Source organism: Pseudomyrmex gracilis, unplaced genomic scaffold, assembly GCF_002006095.1.
Source record: "Pseudomyrmex gracilis isolate BER0280 unplaced genomic scaffold, ASM200609v1 scaffold_283, whole genome shotgun sequence".
Taxonomy (NCBI): domain Eukaryota; kingdom Metazoa; phylum Arthropoda; class Insecta; order Hymenoptera; family Formicidae; genus Pseudomyrmex; species Pseudomyrmex gracilis.
This window is the reverse complement of record NW_018020867.1, coordinates 148753-170229: the sequence shown is the minus strand read 5'-3', so window position 1 is coordinate 170229 and position 21477 is coordinate 148753. Positions and strand designations below refer to the sequence as shown.

Sequence of the window (21477 nt, the reverse complement as noted above, 5' to 3'; positions counted from 1 at the left end):
TTTTTTTTTTTTTTTTTTTTTTTTTTTTTTTTTATAATCGGTCGAGTGTCAATTCAGCGTTTTTTTTACGTACGCAAGCAAGGTTCGCTTGATACACGTGTCACTTATTGCTGAGTAAAGATTTCATATAGTAGCTTCCTGTCTCCGAACACAGTACAGCGGACTATGCAATCGACGAGACGACGGCAAGTGCGCGCCGCACGCAAGTGTCGTGCGTGGGTGGTGCCGCGATAAAACGCGTGCGTGCGTGCGTGCGTGCGAGTTTGTTCGAAGCGCGCGGAGTGTTCTCCTCTTCCCGATAGTGTTTTACGAATCATTGCGCGAAGAGAGAACCATTTAGTTCTCGGAGGAATCGCCAAGAGTTTCCGCTGTCCGGAAATGATTGATATCAAACGAACTTATCTGTCGTCTCGTGAGTTTAGTCACGTCCGCTGCGACAATAATTTAACGAGACAATACAACCGAGTGAAAATTGTCGTTTACAACCTGAAATTAAGATCGGTGCGCGATTCCATCTTCCGGTTGCGCGCGAGTTGTTACCAGGTCGAATAATTTTTGGTCACAAATCGAGGAATCGGATCGCGTTGTTTTACGCCCGTTTGTTTCGTAGTATCGAAAGAAATATATCAAAGATAATATATTATAAGGGGGTAAACGTTGTATATACACGGTTATCTACTTTTTTTTTTACTCCTACTTTGAGCCTATCGGAGCCTATCTTGAGCCTATCAGAGCCTGCAATGCGCAGTCTGACCTGAGAATTGAATCCTACTTTAAAACTTTAGCAGGAAAAAAGGAAATTTCTCGGACGTATAGCAGCGTCAAAGTAGGATCTACTATCTCTCTTACTCCTACGTAGAAAAAGAAAAATTGAGGATCAACGTAGACGCTAAATTTCGACTCGGGTAAAACCTAACGTATCTATAGAAAGTAGACCCTGATTTGACTGCTGCTAATGTCCTTTTTTTCTGCTCGAGTTTTAAAGTAGGGTCCAATTCTCAGGTCAGACTGGCGCATTGCAGGATCTGATAAACTCAAAATAGGCTCCGATAGACGCAAAGTAGGAGTAAGAAAAAAAGTAGATGCTGCTATACGTCCAAAATGTTCTTTTTTAAAAAATTGAGGTTCAATGTAGACGTTAAATTTCGACTCGAAAGTCGAAATATACGAAGAATAAGCTTCCGACATTCGCCATTGTTCACACGTTAAGACGTTATTGAAAAATCCCGATATTTTTTATCTTTCGTGAATACACAAATAAAATACATTCTTCGACATCAGATAACGTGGTTGTTAGTCCAGTCGTTGACCAAAAATTCGAGACAGTGTCTTTTAGGCGAGTCGGAGTCTTTTGCCGTCAGTGGCTCTCATTCGACCTATTCGTTTTCCGTATTTCGAGCGTGTCGAGACGCTCGAATGAATGACAGAGAGCGCGTCGTCAGCGCTTTTGCGAGCATCGCGATCCGCTCTTCATCACGATCGTCGATGAACACGTTTCTGACGACGATGCGCGCATCCGATGCCGAGAGTTAGGACGCGTTTCACGATTACGCGCGCGCACGATGTCGCTCTTTTATACTATGTATATATATACATATATGTACACGCATACGGGACGAATACCGTTCATCGAACGCGCATTCGCGGCGACGGACACATAGACACATGCTCGCCCCGCGCGCGATATTATCGGTCGCCTTTAAAAGCGCGTCACAAACACACGCAAGTGGGCGGTTCCGAGTTGTACACACATGTGTGAATCTCTCGCATGGACGAGAAGAAGGACTTGCCGCCAAGAGCTTTTTGCTCGGTCAAGTCGAATGATCCCGCTTTAAACTCTCTCTGCAAAGGAGGTATACCGTTCGCCAACCGAATCATCTCGAACCGCGTGGGACGTTCGAACGACGGACGTCGATTCTCTTGCCGGCACATCTCGATTATCTATTAGATCCGCTAATCGATCGCGTTTATAAAATTCGCTTTCGCCGACACACGAGTCAAACAAAATAAAATAAAATAAAATAAAATTCAATTAACTAATAAATGAATGATAAAGTCGTTGAGAGCCGTTCGCTGGATGTTATGCGGGAAATATGTCTATATATATAATAATTATATATAGACAATATAGACAATATAATAATTATATATAGACAATTATATATATATTATATGTCTATATATATAATATAATACATATATAATAATATATAATAATTATATATAATAATTATACATAATAATATATAATAATTATATATAATAATTATACATAATTATTATATATAATAATAATATAATATTATTACCTAACGCATATATATAAACTCTCTCTGCAAAGGAGGTATACCGTTCGGTATTATATATGTGTGTACACATATATAATAATTATTATATATGTGTACACACGCACATATAATATATATATAGACATATTTCCCGCATAACATCCAGCGAACGGCTCTCAACGACTTATCATTCATTTATTAGTTAGAAAGACTTCACAGAGCCCGAGATGAATCTCAGTTTTAATTGCTAAAATTCAATTACTTTAAAATACGCGCGTATTCTACGAACAACAAACGCGGAAGATATAAATAAGATATAAAAAAGACTTGAAGATTCTCGTCTGGTTTTTTTTCGCACAGACAGATCGACCAAGCGACAGTTGCACGCGGATGATTCAAATGAGCTTCGCCGAGAGACACGTGAGACTCACAATAGAATATCGTCTATTGACGGAATAGGATCTTGTAAAGAGGAGCACAGGTGTTTTTCAGACGCCGCATTTTATTCTTTTGTAACGCGAACAGGTAGACAACAACGCATTACAGAGTCGATGTTATGGTAATGGAAGGCGTTCGGTCGCGCGATAATATTGAATGCGACTCCATGAGACGATAAATAACATTTAAACCACAAGGTGTGCGAGAGAGAACTGGCGCGCTCTCGACGCTCACCCGAGCGAGTTCCACGCGCTCTCTCTCTCGATCCAGCACACAAAAAATTTCTTAATAATCCGTTCCGAGAACAATGATGGTTTTATTGCGCAAAAAACCCTGCGAATTGCGCGTAAAACTGTCTCGAAATGTGTAATTACTCGTAAACGTTTCGCAGTCGCTTGGTGACGTAACTGGAAAAAAAAAAGAAAATAAATTCTATTTTTAAGTAAACGTAATTTACGCACAATAAAGTTGGAAAGTTTTCAGTCGCATAATTTGTGAGGATCAGAAGAACTTTTCAACTCTCTCCCTCTGGTAAAATTCTAACTTGGCTCCGCTTGGTTGATTTTATTTCCACAGGGATCGCAGACAGTAGCTTGAAAATGGGGTTGAAACGACGACGTAATAAAATGAGCGGGACGTCGATGAAGTAAAATCGGCTTTTAGATTTCTTCTTGGAGAAAGATGATGACTGCCATGGCACGTTTACCCTGCAAACAATCGTCCTCGCCTTCGCAGCAGCCGAGAGTGAACAATTTCGGAAACAGTCGGAATCCTTACTGGGACATGCAGCAGGCCAGACATCCCGCGCCGCCGTATGTCAGAAATCATCATCGGCATACCGATCATACAGGTAAAAGTCCCTTCGCGCATTGCGAAAACGCGCATTGCGAATCGATGCGTCAAGGCACTTTCGACGTGTAGATTTGATTTATTTGAAAACAGAAGAAAAAGAGAGAAATTCAAGCGCGCGAAGGTCTTGTCGTAGCGAGTACGGAATAAATCGGCAAAAAAAAAAAAAAAACGCGTCGAGAAAATTTTATTCCGGAATGTCTTACGTTCGAACGTCGCGATTCACGCTATGCGGCGCAAATACCTCAAATGGTCTCGGATGCGTTTTCTTTTATACAGTACCGACATATCAAACAATATACAACATCTTTCATACAAGCGTTTTTTTTCTCGTCGTACATTTGCGAAAGTGAAATTAGATTCGAAGGAAAAATGATTTCTCGTTCCAGTTTTCGAACCCCCGCGAGAATCCGCCTCGGCGACAATTCGGCTTATCTTCGTCATTAACGTTCTATTGTGCAAAACCGTGCCACGTCCGATTAAGGACAAACGCCCGATAGTCCGATAGCCTCGTTTCGGACAATTTATAGTGAATGCGCGCCGTCGCCGATTCTCGGCCCAACAAATTCAACGTTGCGCGATAATAACACACCGCTGTGTATTCTACGTGTTAACACACCACCAATGATGATCGACGATCATCGCGCGGTGGCGCGTCGATTTTGTCATCAATTTACACGCGCAGTTACGCCAGGTTGTTTGCGCGAAAATTTATTTTTCTCCGTTCGAGAAGGTGGCGAAGAAAAACAAAATTAATTAAAAAAATATACTTTGCACATCCAGCGCTCGGAATTTTACTCGTCTCTTGTACAGTTTTTAGATACTAAGAGAGTCGTGTAATAAATTGTATCGAGATCTGTGCGCACAATTTATATATTCGTTAGAGAAAACAAAAATAAGTCACACGCATCAAACGACAGCAGTCCGAGCTGCATCGAGATGGAAAGAATTTTACTCTTTGCTCCTAACAACAATTTTGCCACACGTACGATGAAATATCAGCGGCCTTGACGCTGTTTCTACATCGTTCGAACTCTTTTTTATCTTAGTTACGTGTTTCCCCGTCGTTATATCACAGTCGGTGGTTAACGGATTGTCTCCTCTCTCCAGAGAAGAAGTGTCTGGATTTTAGCTTTCGCGACTGGTAAGAGTATTCTCTGTGCGGGGGGACGTGTGTGCGTGTCGGCGGCGGCGCGAGACATATGTTGTCAATCAACAACAGCAGCGGCAAACGGAACAAACGTGGTGACGCGAGAGGCGCGCGAAAACAGAAGAAGCAGCGCACAGATGCGCTTGTGCCGTTTGTCGTCGTCGACGTTGTTCGTACGTCGTTAACACTTGCTCTCTCGCAATCAGTATGTACACACAGATGCGTTGCGTGAACGCACGCGCGCGCGCGTCCGTGTAAACGAGAGAGATACACATTGCGCACGTGTCCTTCCTGCACGATGACGCGATTGGTCGCGATGATGCTACAAGAATGTAAACCGGGATAAGAGATGCGCACACAAAAGATATATATATATAATATACGACAGAAAATACTCTTTCTCGCTAAATCTAGAAATCTTCACGTTAATTTATTACGTATGTTAGAAATCAAAATTTTTGATATTAAAATAAAATAAAAAAAAAAACGGTTGAGAAACTGATTTTTTAAATTTAAAATAATAAACAATATCAGATGTGAAAAGGGCCAATAAGAGCCTAAACCACAGGTGGTAGTGTGTGAGTAATTTTTATTCCAGGTTCTTATTGGCCCTTCACATCTGATAATGTTTTTTTTTTTTTTTTAAAAACTTGGGCCTATATTACTATTTTTTTTAAATAATAAAGCTTGAGAAATATGCAAATTTTATATCTTATATTTGATATTTTATACCTTTTACGTGTAGAAACTGTTTTCAACGCGGATTCTCTTGTTGAGAATTGTCCCAGAAGATGGTTTCGATAAGTCGAGAAACTCATATTTTTCTTTTAAAACATGACACTTCCGAGACATTTGACAAGCTTGAGCAAACCCATGTAAATATATCACAAATAAAAAAAGGTACTGTTGGGAGCTAATATTCCAAAGAGCAGCTGCACGATCGTGTTTTCGTAAATTTTACAACTTGATCTCCGTGGCATGTGTCGCACGTGGGTTTTCGACGACCCGACCGGTCCAAAAAGTGTAATATTTTCTTTCAAGAAGCGGAAGTTTATTTTTACGCCGTAGCAGTCGCTCTCTTCACAGGTGAAGTTTCTTATCTTTATGTTTTCCTTTTCGTTTCCCGCAGGGAAACGGAAGAGCGCCGTTGAGCTGCTGCAAGAGACGAAAGCCTTCTACGTGAAGAGCGAGACCGTGTTGGATCGGAAACAGGAATTAAAGAACAGCGGCCATCTGCAGGTCTCGCAGCTGAGCGCACCGGGAGCGCCGCCTTCCAGATTATTGCGAAAATGTACCGGCAACTCGTCCGCTTGCCCGATGCAACCGACGTCACCGTCGCAATTGCAACCGACTCCCCTGACGGCGCCTTGCTGCTGGGTTTCGTGTCACGAACAGGACAGACGTAAGTTCGGCCGTTGAATTTTGTATATTTCAACGAGTTCTCTCGTGTAAGCCCCCCTCCTTTCTCCGAAAATTATACAAAAATATGTATAACATGTAATCCGATCGAAAAGAAAATACAAAGCTCGAGATTTTTTTTTTTTTGTAGCATTCCTGAGATTCCAGCTGAGATCGAATTTTTCTGATCCCTTGAATGTCAAACAGTTCATATTACAAGTTATGCGTATTCGTTTACAGTAGATGGAAGTCTTCTGAGTCCTCAACAAACACTGCCACCCGCGCTGCCACCGAAAAGCCCACGTTTGGTCCCGGTTCCCCAGAGACGTACGATTTCAGGACCGCCCAGCGGTACCGGAGGCGATCAGTTGCAGACCAAGTTACGTCGGCTGTTAAACACCGACAGCAAGGAGAACGTATTCTTTCCGGATAGCCCGCCGCAAAGCACAACGCAGAGTAATGGCGTGCCACCGCGAGAAGAAAAATTCCGGTACTCGCCCGGTAGTCTCTCGCCGGGTTGCCGAGACGAGGATCATATATTGGTGAGAAAAAATCGCTCCCAACTTTTATGCACGTTCTTTTAGATCAACAAATTAAATTATACGAACGTTTTTTTGTTCTGTAGCATTGCGGGGAGCAGGATGTTCGCTTCAAATTCGGCAGAAGCAACTCGCATTCTCACACTTCTGGCAGATCTGCTCGAAAATCAAACAGTTCCCCGTCGGTGGAAAATACGTCACAATGCCACAAATCCTTGCCGGATCTTCACACAAGTACACGTCGACGAGCGTCACTCTCACCACGCGCATCTACAAAGTTATCTGCAAAGCCATCTGCTCATCACCAGGTTACGAACACAAGTAATTGCCCGGATTATGAAACTAGTTCAGATTATTCGGATCACAGCTTTAAACGCGACGCCGTGTGTTACCGCAGGTAGGTAATTTTTAAATTAGATTTAATATCTCAACGTAAATTACCGTGTAATTTTAAATAAAAAACAAATTTTAATGAATGAAATTTTAAAAATTAAATTTTAGTTCTCGTCACATTAGACGATCTCTGGGATCTGGCGGTGGTGATGCCAGCAGCGTGTTATCTTCCGGTGGACGCACGCAAAAGTCATCGGGTTCCAGTAAATTGAGCCATGGCGCGACGGCTAGAGACTCCGGCGGTTCTTCCGGACATTGCACTCATCGCAGCGAACCAGCACCTAGGATACAAGTACAGATAGCTAACGATTCTTGAAATATTATATTTCCAAAATGTAACGTTCTATCTCGATTTGGTTTTAATCGTTATCAATTTTTCAGGATTGCTGGACCCATATTCGAAGAGACAGCGGCGCGTCCACGCAACATTCCACCGAGAAAGATCGATCGAGAAAAGGTAGCTACGTTGGCGGTACACCGCCTTCTGTTGTGAGACAATATAGCCCGGATTCTGAAAGTAGCAACAGCCAAACGGATTACAGCCCGACTTGTAATTCGAGGTATTATCTATCAAAGAAAAATTTTACAATCAGTAGCGCGTTGTTTGTTATAATTTGATTACAATTTGTGTAGGTTTTCCGACGGTTGGAAAGAAGGTCGTGGTCGACCGATTTTAAGATCGAAGTCGGACATAAGCGATCGATACTGGCGCCAAGATAACAATCGTTCCGGCAAAGTATCTTCACGCCCACCGCGGTCGATAACTCAGCTCGAGAACTTTTTCGATCGCTTAGGTTTGGATTCGGACAACTACAAGCGTATAACGGAACCGGATTCAAAATCGTCGTCTCCCGTATTCTTCGACAGCGTCAGTTCCGTGGATTCCGCGTTAGGTCTCTATTCCTGGGTTGGCAGTAATCAAACGAACCAGGGTAGCCAGTGGCAGAACAATTGCAGTATTGGAATGGGTAACGACGAGTGCAACCAAAGGGTGAACGATCCGCCGAGTATCGTCGAACGAAACGCGCGTATTATAAAATGGCTTTGTCAATGTCGCAAAGTGCAGTTAGACAGGTACAGTTAAACAACGAGTTTCTTTACGTGGATATATATATATATATATATATCATTTTGAGAATAATGGTATATTTAAATATTTTAAATCAACGAGAAAGATGGTAGTTTGTCCCTCCCTATTTTACAAACAATTTGTATCAAATACTATAATAATCAGAAATACATTCCCTGTAAATGTGGAATTGATTGACGCTTTTTACGCATAATTTAATCTTTAAGAATTTTTATCAATCCTATATATATATGTAATTGTTTACAAAAGGACGATTATTGTCGTTTTAATTTATTGCGCTTAATAGAACAAATCTGTGCCATTTTATAATTATCTGTTAAAGTTATGTATGTTATGTGTGTATCTGCAATTATCGTTATATAAATTCAGAGGTAAAAAGACTTTTCAGATTTACATTTATATATGTATCTAATTGTTACGTTAATTTTGCTATTAAAAATTTGTATATAGATATAGAAAAATTTGGGTACCGTATACTATTTTTAAAATCATGTTGAAAACATTCTTTTATATATTAGATGTGTATATACAAATTAGATTTTGAAATTGCTTTGATAAGATTTTATTGCCTTTATTAAAGTTTGATTCTACAAGAATCAAACTCTTAAATGGTTTATTAAGGAGTCAGGAATCACGGTAAATTGTCAAAAAAAAAAAAAAAAATTGTTTTTATATTATCATAGCTTTACCTATAACATATTTCAAACAGTTTTGCATCAAAATTCGAGGAACTAACTTCGGAAAAAAAAACTAATTTAGATTTTTGACCGATCATTCTAATTTGACTCTTTAAATGGCGCAGTGTGATCGATTACATCTACGATATTCTAATACCACCGATTACTTCTAATTATCGATATCGATTAAATGACATTGGTTTTTTTTACATTTGAGAAAATACACGATAACTTTCACAACAAATTTAAAATTAATTTGCATATACCTAATAATATATACTCTTTACGAGCAAATTTTGCGTGTTATTGTATGTTTATATTTACGGTATTATTACGTTATTACATTTTAGATTTGTTTTTTTTCTCCACACTGGGATTGCACAAGTTGCACCGAAACTATGACAGGTTCGTAAAATAAATTTAAGGCTTGGGTTTTCCCTGTCCATTCTCCAATTACAATTCTGCAATCCCGGTACACCCGAAAAAAAAAACATCTTATAAAGCTACAGTATGTGTGTTATATCACGTGCAAATAAAATTTTGTCTTTATTAGCAAAGCAATATTAGGTCTTTACAAGACGTTAGTAAAATTGTGTATATTAAAGGAAGTGAAACTCATTATATATTTTCATGTACAACAAGAAAGAAAGAAAAGAGAAAAATGTGAGTAAGACAGATAAAAATTTAGCGATGTGTATTTTTCATTTTCGATGATGAAAATGACCACTTGATTTAGAAAAAGTGCTTGTGTGAATAAAAAAGAAATTTATCTCGATCTTATAAAAACTTATATAGATATAATTTCTTAAAAGAAATTAAAATGTTGCCTTTACTCTTGTTGGATTTTAAAAATCGCACATATTTGAAATAAAATAAGAGTTCAATTGATGTTAATATTCCATAAAATTTAGAAAATACATATGATCAATATATAAGTTATACGAATAGCTTGATGTTAAACGGTAGATAAAAATATGATTCCAATTTTGTAGTTTAGTAGGAATTGATGTGATTTACATTATTACTTGTATAAAGAGAAAAAACATTCATTTACACATACAAACACACACAAACACACACGTACACACACATATACACAGAGACAAAATCGTTTTATTTTAATAATAATCTACAAAGGTTTGTGCTAGCTTCATACTAAGTATATTAATCTTTATACGCTCATCCAAGTCTCAGTTTAAATATTGTACAACGGGAATATGTGAAAAAAAAATATAATAAAAGTATATTTTCTAAATTTACTCTCTTAAAATTGAGAGAGATATCTGATAATATATATTATATATATATATACAAAGACTGTGTAACTATAAACATTAGCTTGATACATGAATTTTAACATGTAACACATGCGTTATATTTTCTCATTGTTTCTCAAGATATTACTATTATCGTACAAAATAATTTGTAGTGCAAAGTTTTGTGCACTGAACACTTCAATGTCACGACTCGAATTGTTTCTTGTTACGTATATTTTTTGTTCTAAGATTTATAAGTGGATAAAAAGAATTTTTTTAATTTTGTTATGGCAATTGTGTACTTAGCTCTTTTTTCGCGATAATTTATAATGTGTCTATTATGGTTTTTATATCTGAAACTTAGTTACAATGTTAATACGTGATGGCAATGCACATTTTGCAAAATAATATTTTGTGACATCTCGCATATTTCCGCGCACCTATATTTATGCTATTTCTCTCTAATTGAATATAAATTGCAATATATATATATAGAATTAATAATATTACAAAATATGGAATATAATGTAAAAAAAAAAAAAAAAAAAAACAAGCAATCCGGGATTTACTGTATTCTCCTAGTCACAACTGAAAACAATATAATAATATTTCAGAATAAAAAAAACACAGCAGTGCTTTAAGTTTTAATAAATGCATGTTAGCCCCACAATATCTTTTCACATTCCTTCATCTCTCTTCAAATTATTGATATTATTATTTAGAAAAAAAATAGTGTTTAGAAATGCAATAGTACCTCGTTAAATGAAAAATTTCGGCTCTCAAATAACAAAGTAGCCTACATCTCATTATTTTGTTTTTATTTATTTGAAATCAGTGTACATTTCGTTATATTAGGTTGTTATATGCGTAGTCTCGCTTTTATAAATTAAGAAAGTTTGCGAGCCATAATAAATTTCACTCTACATATAAATTATATCTATGATTTCTATAAATTAAGTATTAATTAAAATATGGTATAATAAATATATATGGAAAAAACTGACTAGTGAAAAAGTTTTTACGTACTTATACATGACTAGATAGATTTCCATAAATACTGCAAAAGTGAGATCGATAAAAGCGTTGGTTTCATATGCGCGCACGTAGTTAAATATAGTATAATATACATATATATATATATATATTAATATAAATATATATAAAAAATATATAATACTGACTAGATAAGATGTATTTTTGCGAAAAATGTTGTAAGGTTTCTCATTTTTAACCACATTAACAACTAAAAAAAAAAAAATCATATAATTGCTTAGCACACAATTTGCATCAAACTATTTGTAAATCGTTGTTATAATCTTTGATCTATTTCCGCTTAATATTTGTGCTCAATATTTCTGCCGTCACTGAATTATATATTTGATCTCATTAATTTGACCGTGTAGTCTCTTTGTTTGACGGCTAAATGCAAGTCCAGACTCTTCAACATTCTCGCTCGAATTTCTTGTGCCTTGGACTCTCGTTTACGTAAGTCGTTTGCTAAAATTTCATCATCCCTTGAATACGATCTATTTTCTGGGAAGCGATCGAATTCAGCCCTGTCTAATGAAGAGGATCGGTTTCGCGATTCGTGAACGACATTTTTCATGAAGTCGAGAGCCAATCTCCGACAAGTATCGAAACCCAATAACTGTATCCTCTTACTATGAAGCGCGTCTATGCGACGATTCCAGAGCGTTTCGCGATCTATTATCGCAAATAAGTTTGAAGTCCCGGGTAGATCTCGGAACACTTTAGTGACAATCTGTTTTGTAACATCTTCGCTGCCTGATGTATCTGCGAAGTAAATGTTGGTAATTGCATGTTTTTTTAATTGATTAAGAATTTAACACAATCTTTTTAATTTGTTTTTAAAGTTAGTACAAAAAAAAAACAAAGATAATAAAGTCAACAATTTTACCCGGATCACTAGTGTCGTTGTCAGTTTCTTCGACGTATGTGCCCTCTTTAATTTCTTGTTGCAATTCTAGAATTCTGTTTAAAGCCAATTGGAGATATTCCTTTGTGTTTAAATCCTGTGGAAACACACAAGAGACGCCCTTTCGAATGTTTAATGTACGTACATGTAAAGTATGCTTTTTGATCGACGATAGATAGATATAATTTACTTGAATAATTTATTTACGGTATGCAATATTTTATTTACGCGTATATTTACGACGTGGGATCTGCTTATTGGTGTAAAAGCAAAAATACATTTGCTCTTTTGGATTTATTTTTAACATTAGCAATACTATATGACGTCATTGATATGAAAAAATAGATTGTAAATAATTATAATATCTAAAGTGTCGTTATTTTCATCACAATTACAACTTATTCGTTATAATTTTAATTTAATTCGCTTACAATTACACTTCGTTTATCAATTTTATCCGCAGTTGAGTATCCGGCACTTCGAATAAGATAAATCAATAAATGTAACTCACCGCGTAATCTTCAATTCCCCTTGTTCTTTTAACATCACCGCCCGCATCTTCTAAGCAAGGTGCCTGCATTGAACACAAATTTGAATAGATTTTTAATTTCAAATGTTTGTTCGATCATACACACAGTGCGTGCATGCGCGCACATGTATTTTGAAAAATATTAAATGTAAACTTCTCATCTCACACTATTATTGCACGAGTATACACACAAGCCATATATATGTGGTAAGTATCTTACTGATGAGTATCTCTTCATTGTATGACTCGTTCTTGTGCTAATATTTTATTTTTGTCGGACGAGGAGGCGTCTTCGAAATACTTTCGTAATATGTGCGTGCGTGTATCGCGAGAAACAACACAGCACCGTAGTTATTCGTTATGTGCTGCGTGCGACCAAAAGAACTGTCAATGAAACCGACCGTTTTGCTATACATCGTCGATGGTCACCGTACTACCAGAGTCCCCTCTCACTTTTCACGACCGTTACCCTGGGGAGGGGTCCATGCGGGGGAGCTTATTGCCCCCTTCGGCTAGCTGTTCAACCGTCGTTGTGTAAAGGACTGAAAAAACGGCAGATGCACATACCCCCTTTTATACCTCGCTTGTATGTACCGCGCGTAGCTCTGAAGGGAACAATACGAGCTACGTTCGAACGAGTTGGACGCAGACAGAAAATCGATTAATTTTATTTATCTCGCAAATAAATAATATCACCTGTATGCGTATAATTTTTACAATAAAAGTTTATAATTAAACAAACACACTGTAGATTACAGTGCATACTACAAAATTGTTCTGTTTTTATTATTTGTTTAATTAACAAAAAAGCGTATATCTGTTTGAAAAATAATATTTCATGACGTTTGTTCGAGTTAAACAATATTATTTTCCCTCAGAGAAAGAGAGAGAGAGAGAGAGAGAGAGGAACATCGAAGGGATATTCTAGAAATAATCACTCGCCAACTATCGTTCTTCGTCGTTTGGTGCTACGTTTGCGAATCCAGTTGGGATTCAATTAGAATCGTCACGATAAGTGATAACGCGAACAGACCAGTCGTAAACTACATCGAGTCCTCGTGCGCGCTCACACTTTCCCGGTATCATCGGATCTGTTTCTTTCGGTTTCAAATTGCCGAATACGTAGCATCGCAGCACATCGTCGTCTGTTATTTCAATTATTTGGTTTGCGCGTGTACTTGTTTTTTTTATTTTTTTTTGTTTTTTTATGCGAGTGCCTCAATTTTCGAATTCGGAAAAAATCGGGGAGAAAAACTTACGATTTCAATAAGTTAATAGGATCTCCACACACATATACGTTATGTATTACGCTTGAAATATTAAAACGTAAAACGATTAAACGATTAATACGGCGAGGATTATGTACAGTGGCAAATCCACGTGTACATTTGCTTTCAGATAAAAGCTTCCGGGGATAATGAGTGCTGTTTTATTGCAACCGGAGTTAATCAAATGTGGCGTACAGTGTGCTACTACGTTTGCGTATTACAGTGTGTGATATCGATATTAAAAAAAAAAAATAAAAATAAAAATTGAAATATATAATTTAATTAACAAACACGCGCGTCTTACGTAAACATGTTTGTGACATGAAGATCGACTTAAAGTGTGAATGTGATACACAATATATATAAAAAAAAAAAAAAAAAAAAATTCAATCGAAACACAGGCAAGTTTTTTTTACGACTCAGCAAATACTCGGCGAATTAAAGTTAAAAACAAAGAGAAAAGACCGTGAGTAAATATCGAGAATAACTGCTACGGGAGAAGAAAAAAAAAATATAGTGTTGTGTGTGCGTGTTGCTTGAAAATTATTAACAATGTGTAGAAGTAACATTTAAAACTCATCGATTTTGTTGTACTGGCAGCTTTCTTTGAACTATATGTCGTATGTATTTTTAATGGATTACATCGTATCTCATACTTCGTTTACGTCAGACGCCAGAAGGACGCAAACCTAAATTGGTTTCAAGCTTGTCTCATATGTAAAAAAAAAAAACTTATTAGCAATTTCGTGTACTTTGCAGGTCATTGTTGCTAGAATCCGGAATCTTTTTATGATCGCAGGATAGATTAAACGTGTCGCTGAATCTTTGTTTAAAAAAAAAAAAAAAAAAAAAGAAGAATATTATTTGGAGAACAATCATGTCTTTGCGCGCAATGAGCATTCCTCTAATCACTTCGTCCACGATGTTAATAGACACGGCGCGAATAACAACATCGACACTATCGCCGAATTACAATTACACGGATTTTAATATAACGTTAAATATAACGAAAACAGCGAACGAGACGGATGTGCCGTACATACCGTACAGCAAGCGGCCAGAAACGTACTTTGTGCCGATAATCTTCTCTTTCATCATGCTGATCGGACTCGTTGGGAACAGCGTTCTTCTTCTCATGTTGTTTCGACACAGACGTATGAGAAATGCGCCCAACACGTACATATTGTCGCTGGCGATTGGCGATATACTGGCACGTATAAAGTTTTTTTGACAACAATTTCTTTCCGGCCTGTCTTTTTTGTTTTATATTACAAATATAAAATTATTATTAGTTATTTATCGATTGTTATCACAGGTTTTTGTTCTCTGTCTCTTGTCCAGGTCTTAGTTATATGTGTTCCGTACATCGGTAGCATTTACGTCTTCGAATCCTGGCATCTGGGATTGTTGGCGTGCAAAATCGGCGAGTACGCGAACGATCTCTCCAACGGGGTATCCATTTTCACACTAACTGCTCTTTCGGTGGACAGATACTTCTCCATAGTGGATCCTTGGAACTTGCGTGCTAGAGGTACACGCGAAAAATTTCTATTGACATCTCTCAACTATAAACTCTTCAAGTTTTATTAACTATAACTATAAACTCTTTTATTTTTCACCCAGTAACACGCGTATCTCCTTCTATGTCTTTTACTCACAGAAGTGAATTCAACTTGCGCGTCTTTGAGTGACAAAATGGAGAGAAAATAAAAAATAAAACGTGTATATCAATCAAACACTTTGTTTCAGGGCACGCGAGACAAACAAGGCGTTTTGCTATAATTATCGCGGCACTGGTTTGGCTATTGGCAATAATAGTCGCAATTCCAGCTGGGTTGGCGTATGTCAGATTCTTTAGGGTCAACAGAAACATGACCTTTTGTGTAAGTCCTCGTAATAAGTCTTCAGTTTTTAAAACAAGTGAAATTCCCACCACACCAAACAAAACTAAATGATATTACTGTATATTGTTTTTCTATCTAACGTGTAAAAACCTAACGCTATAATTAACAGGTGTGCTATCCGTTTCCCGATGAATTCGGTCCGAATTATCCAAAAATGATAGTGCTGTATCGCTTTCTCATCTATTATGTGATCCCTCTAATTATTATCAGCATTTTCTACGTGTTAATGGCATTGCATTTAATACGCAGTATGAAGGCGCTCGGTGAAATGCAAGTTCAGGTAACGTACTTTTGTACAATTACGGATGTGCAAAGAGAACTAAATTATATTTTACTCAGCGTGAGAAAAGCGCGCAATTTTAACTTTTTCTCTTTTTTCTTTTGTCTTCTTTTATACATATCTCTCTCTCTCTCTCTTTCTTTCTTTCGTGTTTTTTCTCTCTCGTTTTGTCTTGAAATAATATATTTTCTCTTATCGTTCGCGAACGATATCAGTTCAAGTTCTACAAGCCCGTTATAGCCTTGGGTTAGTTTATACAGTACAAACAATAATAATATTTCTCGCACGCTGATTCACGCTATGTATTTTCAGATGAAGCAAGTGCAGGCTCGGAAGAAGTTAGTATGGATGACGCTAATTTTTGTCATTACATTTGCCATTTGTTTCCTACCGAAATTCATTTTCATGATGTGGTTTCACTTCAATTCAACGTCACAGTTCGATTACAATTACTTTTGGCATTACTTTCGCATATTAGGTTTCGGCCTCGCCTTTTTCAACAGCTGCATCAATCCCTTTACTCTGTACTTCGCGAGCAACACTTACAAGAAATATTTCAACAGGTAGGTCTTGCGAAGAGTTTGTTTTTAAAATTCTTTTTTACACACACATACGCGCGCAATTATATTTAAATATTTTTACAATTTGCATCAGATATTTGTGCCGTTGGAGGATACAGAAAGTGCAACATCAACAATTCTCAGATCTCAGTTCAGATTATAGTTCTCGCGGATTACTGCGAAGTTTTTCGTATGTCAAGTCAAAAAGAAGAGATATGAAGCTCTCTAGTGTGGCAAATAATATGCGACTTACGAACAACACACCAACCGGAAAACAGAAAACCTATGGTTACTTGCTGACGCATACATAAAAAACGTGTACATAATTATAATACATTTTAAAATGTTATTTTATAAAGTCTTTCAAAAAGCTATATCTATTTTAAGTAATATATCTTCTACCATATTTAGACTTAGGCTTTTTTATAATTTATTTTTAACGAAAGATCTTTTAGTGTATTTATTACATATATTTTTTGTATATTTACGTATGGTTTTAATAATTGTCGACGCAAATTGAAACATATTTCCGTTAGTTTATACGTATGCGTGAATAAAGAATAAAAAAAAAAATTTTTTATATATATAATAGTTTATATATTGTGTGACAATACGAATAAAGATATAAGAATAAAGAATACATAATTAATGATCTCAAAAATAATATCTCTTGTTAGTAAAAAAAAGCTGGTTACTCACAAATATAACATGTCATAATGATGTGATTTAAAAATAAAAAGAAGCGGCTATCTCATATTTTATTACATTTTTCTTACAACTCTCATAGCCACTAGTTTCAGCGTACATTTACAAAGATGTAAGAATTTGTTTAGTGACTGTAACGGTAACAACGTTACAAGTAACGTGTTACTTCTCAACCCTGTTTGTTACATAAATGTTATTCTTCGCGTTTTGCAGTTTTTTGTTTCTGTTTTTTGTTATATGTCTTTTTATAAAAGTCATAAAATAAGTATAGAAATAGTAACAAGTTCAAAAGAAATATGAATACAAGCTGTTTTGTTCGTTTTGATCCTTTGCATTCTGGATCTAGAAAAGCCTGTAGTCCATAGCATATCATCGCAACAAACTGCATCTATAACGTTTTGTGAAAAGAAACTATATTAATAATCACGCACTTATATAATAATATATTATACAAATACTTTATATTATCTAGAGGTTATAATTTCAAAATATTATAATTGTTGTTATGTATAAATTTATCATAGGAACGTTAAAATTAATTAAATTACAAATTCGTCTAATTAAATGAACAGTTAGTAACAATATTATGGTATGAAGTTCAATTATAAAATATAATGTACAAACTTTGTTTTATATGATACATGCGTAATATATACATACTTTACAAACTTGTATATAATGTAGAACTTACCATTTGTGTCTTCGTAATATAAGGTTTAAAAACAGATATTTTTTGTTGCACGGTTATGCTCCACGCTGCAATGAAGTAATATGTATACATGATAATATGTATAAAACAATTCATTAAAGACACTAATGTTATTCTGGGTTCCACTATGTATTTGACGAAATACCATACGAAAAAGACATTAGACACATGATGATACACATGCAAAGTAGAAACCTGGTTCTGTTTTTTCCGTAAAACAAATATACACGTTTCGATATAATCAATTAGTTTTAATATTAGTATCCACCATGAAATAGTTATTAGCTGAAATGCACAAATTTGTATTAAAAAAATATTAATTATTACATGTTTAAAGTGAAAAGAAAATGTATTAATTGCATTGTTTTTACAGACAAATATGTGTTACGTTTTTTAATTCAGCAATACAATTTCATCAATACTTAACATAAAAACATACCTTAAAACCAGTTTTACTCGTCGGATCACCATTATTATTATTACATTTTATGGTATATTCAGTAAACCAGCCGGCAGATATGTGACCGTGTACCAGCCATGCATTAGCAAGAATTTGAAATACGTCATAAAATAACATAAAGGTTCTTAAGTTAAATGCTTGTCGATTCTTCATGTAACTTGGTCCGGCGTAAAATATAAAATACAAATAAGCAGAAGTTATAAATATTATTGTAAAAGGCGTTTCTATTAACGCCCATTCACGTGTGATCGGATCTACAAATAAAATTGCGTTACAATATTTAAAACAAATTTTTCTATGCAACACTTATTAAACAAATTAAGAATTACGCTTTTTACGAGCTTACATATTGGATGTTTGTGTAATTATAAATATATTTTAACTTCTCAAAATCGTATAATTTAATATAAAAAAAAGTTAATAAATATAAAAGTTAATAAATATAAAGTTAATAAATATAGCTCAATAAAAAAATAAGATAAAATAAAATAAATGAATCAACCAAATGAGCATTAAGTCGAAGCATTTATCGAAACGTCTACACATCACACATAAATTAGTGTTTTCATTCCGTCACCACCTTGGACTTAATGCTCATTTGGTTGATTCGTTTATTTTATTTTATCGTATAATTTAATACACATCGACATTCCAGGTAAAGTATTTAATTCGAAAATGTAAATAACATGTAGATTTGCATCACGAATATGTGAAATATTCAATTTATCTTCTCATGGAAAATAAAACCTTCGTTCCGAAAAAGACATCTCGGCCAGTAGATCATTTTAAAATATATTTATAATTACACGAACGTCCAGCATGTAAGCTCGTATAAACCGTAATTTATAGTACGAAAATTTTAATGAGCATTTAACTCGTTGTAAATATTAAATATTTTGATATGCAGGGTGTCCGATTAATTACCGTATCACCGTTCATAGGCAGGTAGAAGAAGTAAACCTCGAGTCGAAAAGTCCTGAATCATTTCTTTCTATTACATATACTAAAGAAGTAATTGTTGAATAAATCAAATTAATCAACGCCGACCTTCGATTGGGCGCACGTGAGCCGCGCGGAGCGCTCACACACACCAGGCGCGTGGTTCACTGACGTGCGTTCGGCTAAAGGTCGGCGTCGATTAATTTATTCAACAATTACTTATTTATTATATGTAATAGAAAAAAATGGTTCAGGACTTTTCGACGCAATTTTACTTCTTCTACCTGCCTACGAACGGTGATACGGTAATTACCGGATATCCTGTATATAGATTAAATTGTATAATGAACAAATAATAAATTAATAAGTATCAAGTGACAAAGTCGCGCTCGAACGTGCGAGCACACCGTGCCTCTGAATACGCGAAATTCAAATGTTTGAAAAGAGATGAGATTTTCACGAAGCAATATTTCAAGAACGTCGAAACTAATCAATTTCATTTTAGTCTCAATTGTATAAATAAAAAACAGTTTATTAGAATTAAGATTTTTAATTAAAATACAAAATGCGTGTTGTGTGTGTGTACTTGGCGTCTGTTCGTATCTTTTTTTGAAAAGATAAGTTTTTTAAGATATCACACATTTTGTAGTAATATACAAACACGATTCTTCCTTAATAAGAATGTGTAGCACGAAAAGTTTTTTTGTCAGAAAAGCATTGCGTCAAGACGCGTTTTTTATAACACCAACGATAGTTAAATACCGTCAAAAATTATTTCAAGCTGAGTGTTCATTGTTTTTTTGTAGCAAACAGTCACTTTACTGATTAATTTGAGCGTAAAAAATTGAGTATAAAAAATTATTTATTACGCACACTTACATGCATTATTTTTTATCAAGACACCGAGCACTGACTATTTTTAATAATCTTTTTAATACGCAACACGCAATAATTGAAACTTTCTGAGAATATATAACTTAGAGAGGTATGTTTTTTACATAGTACGTGTCAAAAGTAAAGGCATCAGCATTTTTATATGTACATTAGAAATTTCGAGAGCACTACGTATGTAAAAAAAAACACATTGACGCAATTAATGAGAAATATTTACCTGCTAAGTCAATCATAAAATAATTGTAAACACTGGCGACACTCATTATGTGATTTTCTGTGTTCAATATAATATACAATATATACAAAAGTAATTTTCTGAGTAATTTATAAGTATCTAAAAGTTGAAAGGAAGTATTTGCGAATCGAGAGACGGATCCGTACTGCCGCTAGCACTTTGCAGTTTTATAATGTAAATTACTTGAACTTTGCAACACAGATCATCTGTATAATAGTTTCCGGTGACCAGCCGAAGAAAAACTGTGCAAAAACTTATACTGTCTTATCGCTGCAGTGGTGTATAACGAATTCTGTGGAAAGTTATAAATTTTTGAAATATGTTGAAACATTCCAGAAGGATTCGACGCAACAATACATGTTTGTCTCGGATGATTACACGTGTTTTTTTTTGTATTGTTATTTAACTTTATTTAACTTTATTTTTTTGTATTATTATTTTAACTTTAAATAAACTGATTATAGGTGAACAATATTATATTTTGTATTTTGAATATAAATATTAATATTAAATATTAATATTAATATCGTACATAAATATTAATAATATATTAATAATATATAATTAATAATATTATACGGAAATATAATCGTGACTTGCTTTGGTTTCTATTAATTCGGTCGATTGATAAATGTCACTGTGTTGCAACTTTTACGGAAAAGACGAACATTTTCTGACACATTTCGATTAAACAAAAAATCGGATTAAATTTTACATAATGACGTAATAAAACCGACACTACAGTCATTTATGTTTTATCACCGCAATGTGATAAAAATGTATAAACTTCTGTTAGTTTTCCTATACAAAACAAATTTCGCCGATGTTCTATTGTCGAAAGTCTAATGTCGCAACTCTTTTCCACTCGCAATTCCGAAATTGCACTTTCTAGCATCACGTAAAAATCGCTCATGCTTCGTATAGGATTTTTATGGGAAAAAACTATAGCACGTTACATGACACGGTGAATCGGTGATCGA

At 35.3% G+C, this 21477-nt stretch overlaps 4 protein-coding genes across 5 annotated transcripts in view; 2 read left to right on the top strand and 2 right to left on the bottom strand.

Annotated features, from left to right (window-relative positions):
- Positions 1–8609, top strand: part of LOC109859755 — a 17843-nt gene extending 9234 nt beyond the window's left edge. Inside the window, exons 2-8 of the mRNA XM_020438295.1 lie at positions 3303–3576; positions 5855–6127; positions 6364–6665; positions 6749–7059; positions 7164–7347; positions 7437–7615; positions 7689–8609. Coding sequence (XP_020293884.1) covers positions 3408–3576; positions 5855–6127; positions 6364–6665; positions 6749–7059; positions 7164–7347; positions 7437–7615; positions 7689–8139 — 1869 coding nt within the window. The 5' untranslated portion in view covers positions 3303–3407 and the 3' untranslated portion in view covers positions 8140–8609. The remainder of the gene's footprint in view (positions 1–3302; positions 3577–5854; positions 6128–6363; positions 6666–6748; positions 7060–7163; positions 7348–7436; positions 7616–7688) is intronic.
- A 2660-nt stretch (positions 8610–11269) lies between these two features.
- On the bottom strand, positions 11270–12944 carry LOC109859753. The gene is made up of 4 exons (XM_020438293.1): positions 12764–12944; positions 12526–12588; positions 11997–12111; positions 11270–11872 (listed from the first exon to the last, which is right to left on the bottom strand). Exons 1-4 carry the CDS (start codon positions 12779–12781, stop codon positions 11448–11450), a joined length of 621 nt encoding a protein of 206 aa, XP_020293882.1. The 5' UTR covers positions 12782–12944; the 3' UTR covers positions 11270–11447.
- Positions 12945–13634: 690 nt separating this feature from the next.
- LOC109859751 (neuropeptide CCHamide-1 receptor-like) lies at positions 13635–16993 on the top strand. 2 transcript variants are annotated; one of them, XM_020438291.1, is made up of 7 exons: positions 13635–14431; positions 14828–15021; positions 15153–15342; positions 15561–15694; positions 15825–15995; positions 16308–16558; positions 16650–16993. In XM_020438291.1, exons 2-7 carry the CDS (start codon positions 14908–14910, stop codon positions 16864–16866), a joined length of 1077 nt encoding a protein of 358 aa, XP_020293880.1. In that variant the 5' UTR covers positions 13635–14431; positions 14828–14907; the 3' UTR covers positions 16867–16993. The 2 variants fall into 2 exon arrangements, with proteins under 2 accessions (XP_020293880.1, XP_020293879.1); XM_020438290.1 differs by having other exon boundaries at positions 13635–15021.
- Positions 16994–17272: 279 nt separating this feature from the next.
- LOC109859752 (elongation of very long chain fatty acids protein AAEL008004-like) lies at positions 17273–20628 on the bottom strand. The gene is made up of 4 exons (XM_020438292.1): positions 20480–20628; positions 18409–18683; positions 17952–18254; positions 17273–17648 (listed from the first exon to the last, which is right to left on the bottom strand). The coding sequence occupies exons 1-4, from the start codon at positions 20523–20525 to the stop codon at positions 17454–17456; spliced, it is 819 nt and encodes a 272-aa protein (XP_020293881.1). The 5' UTR covers positions 20526–20628; the 3' UTR covers positions 17273–17453.
- Between the last annotated feature and the right edge of the window lie 849 nt (positions 20629–21477).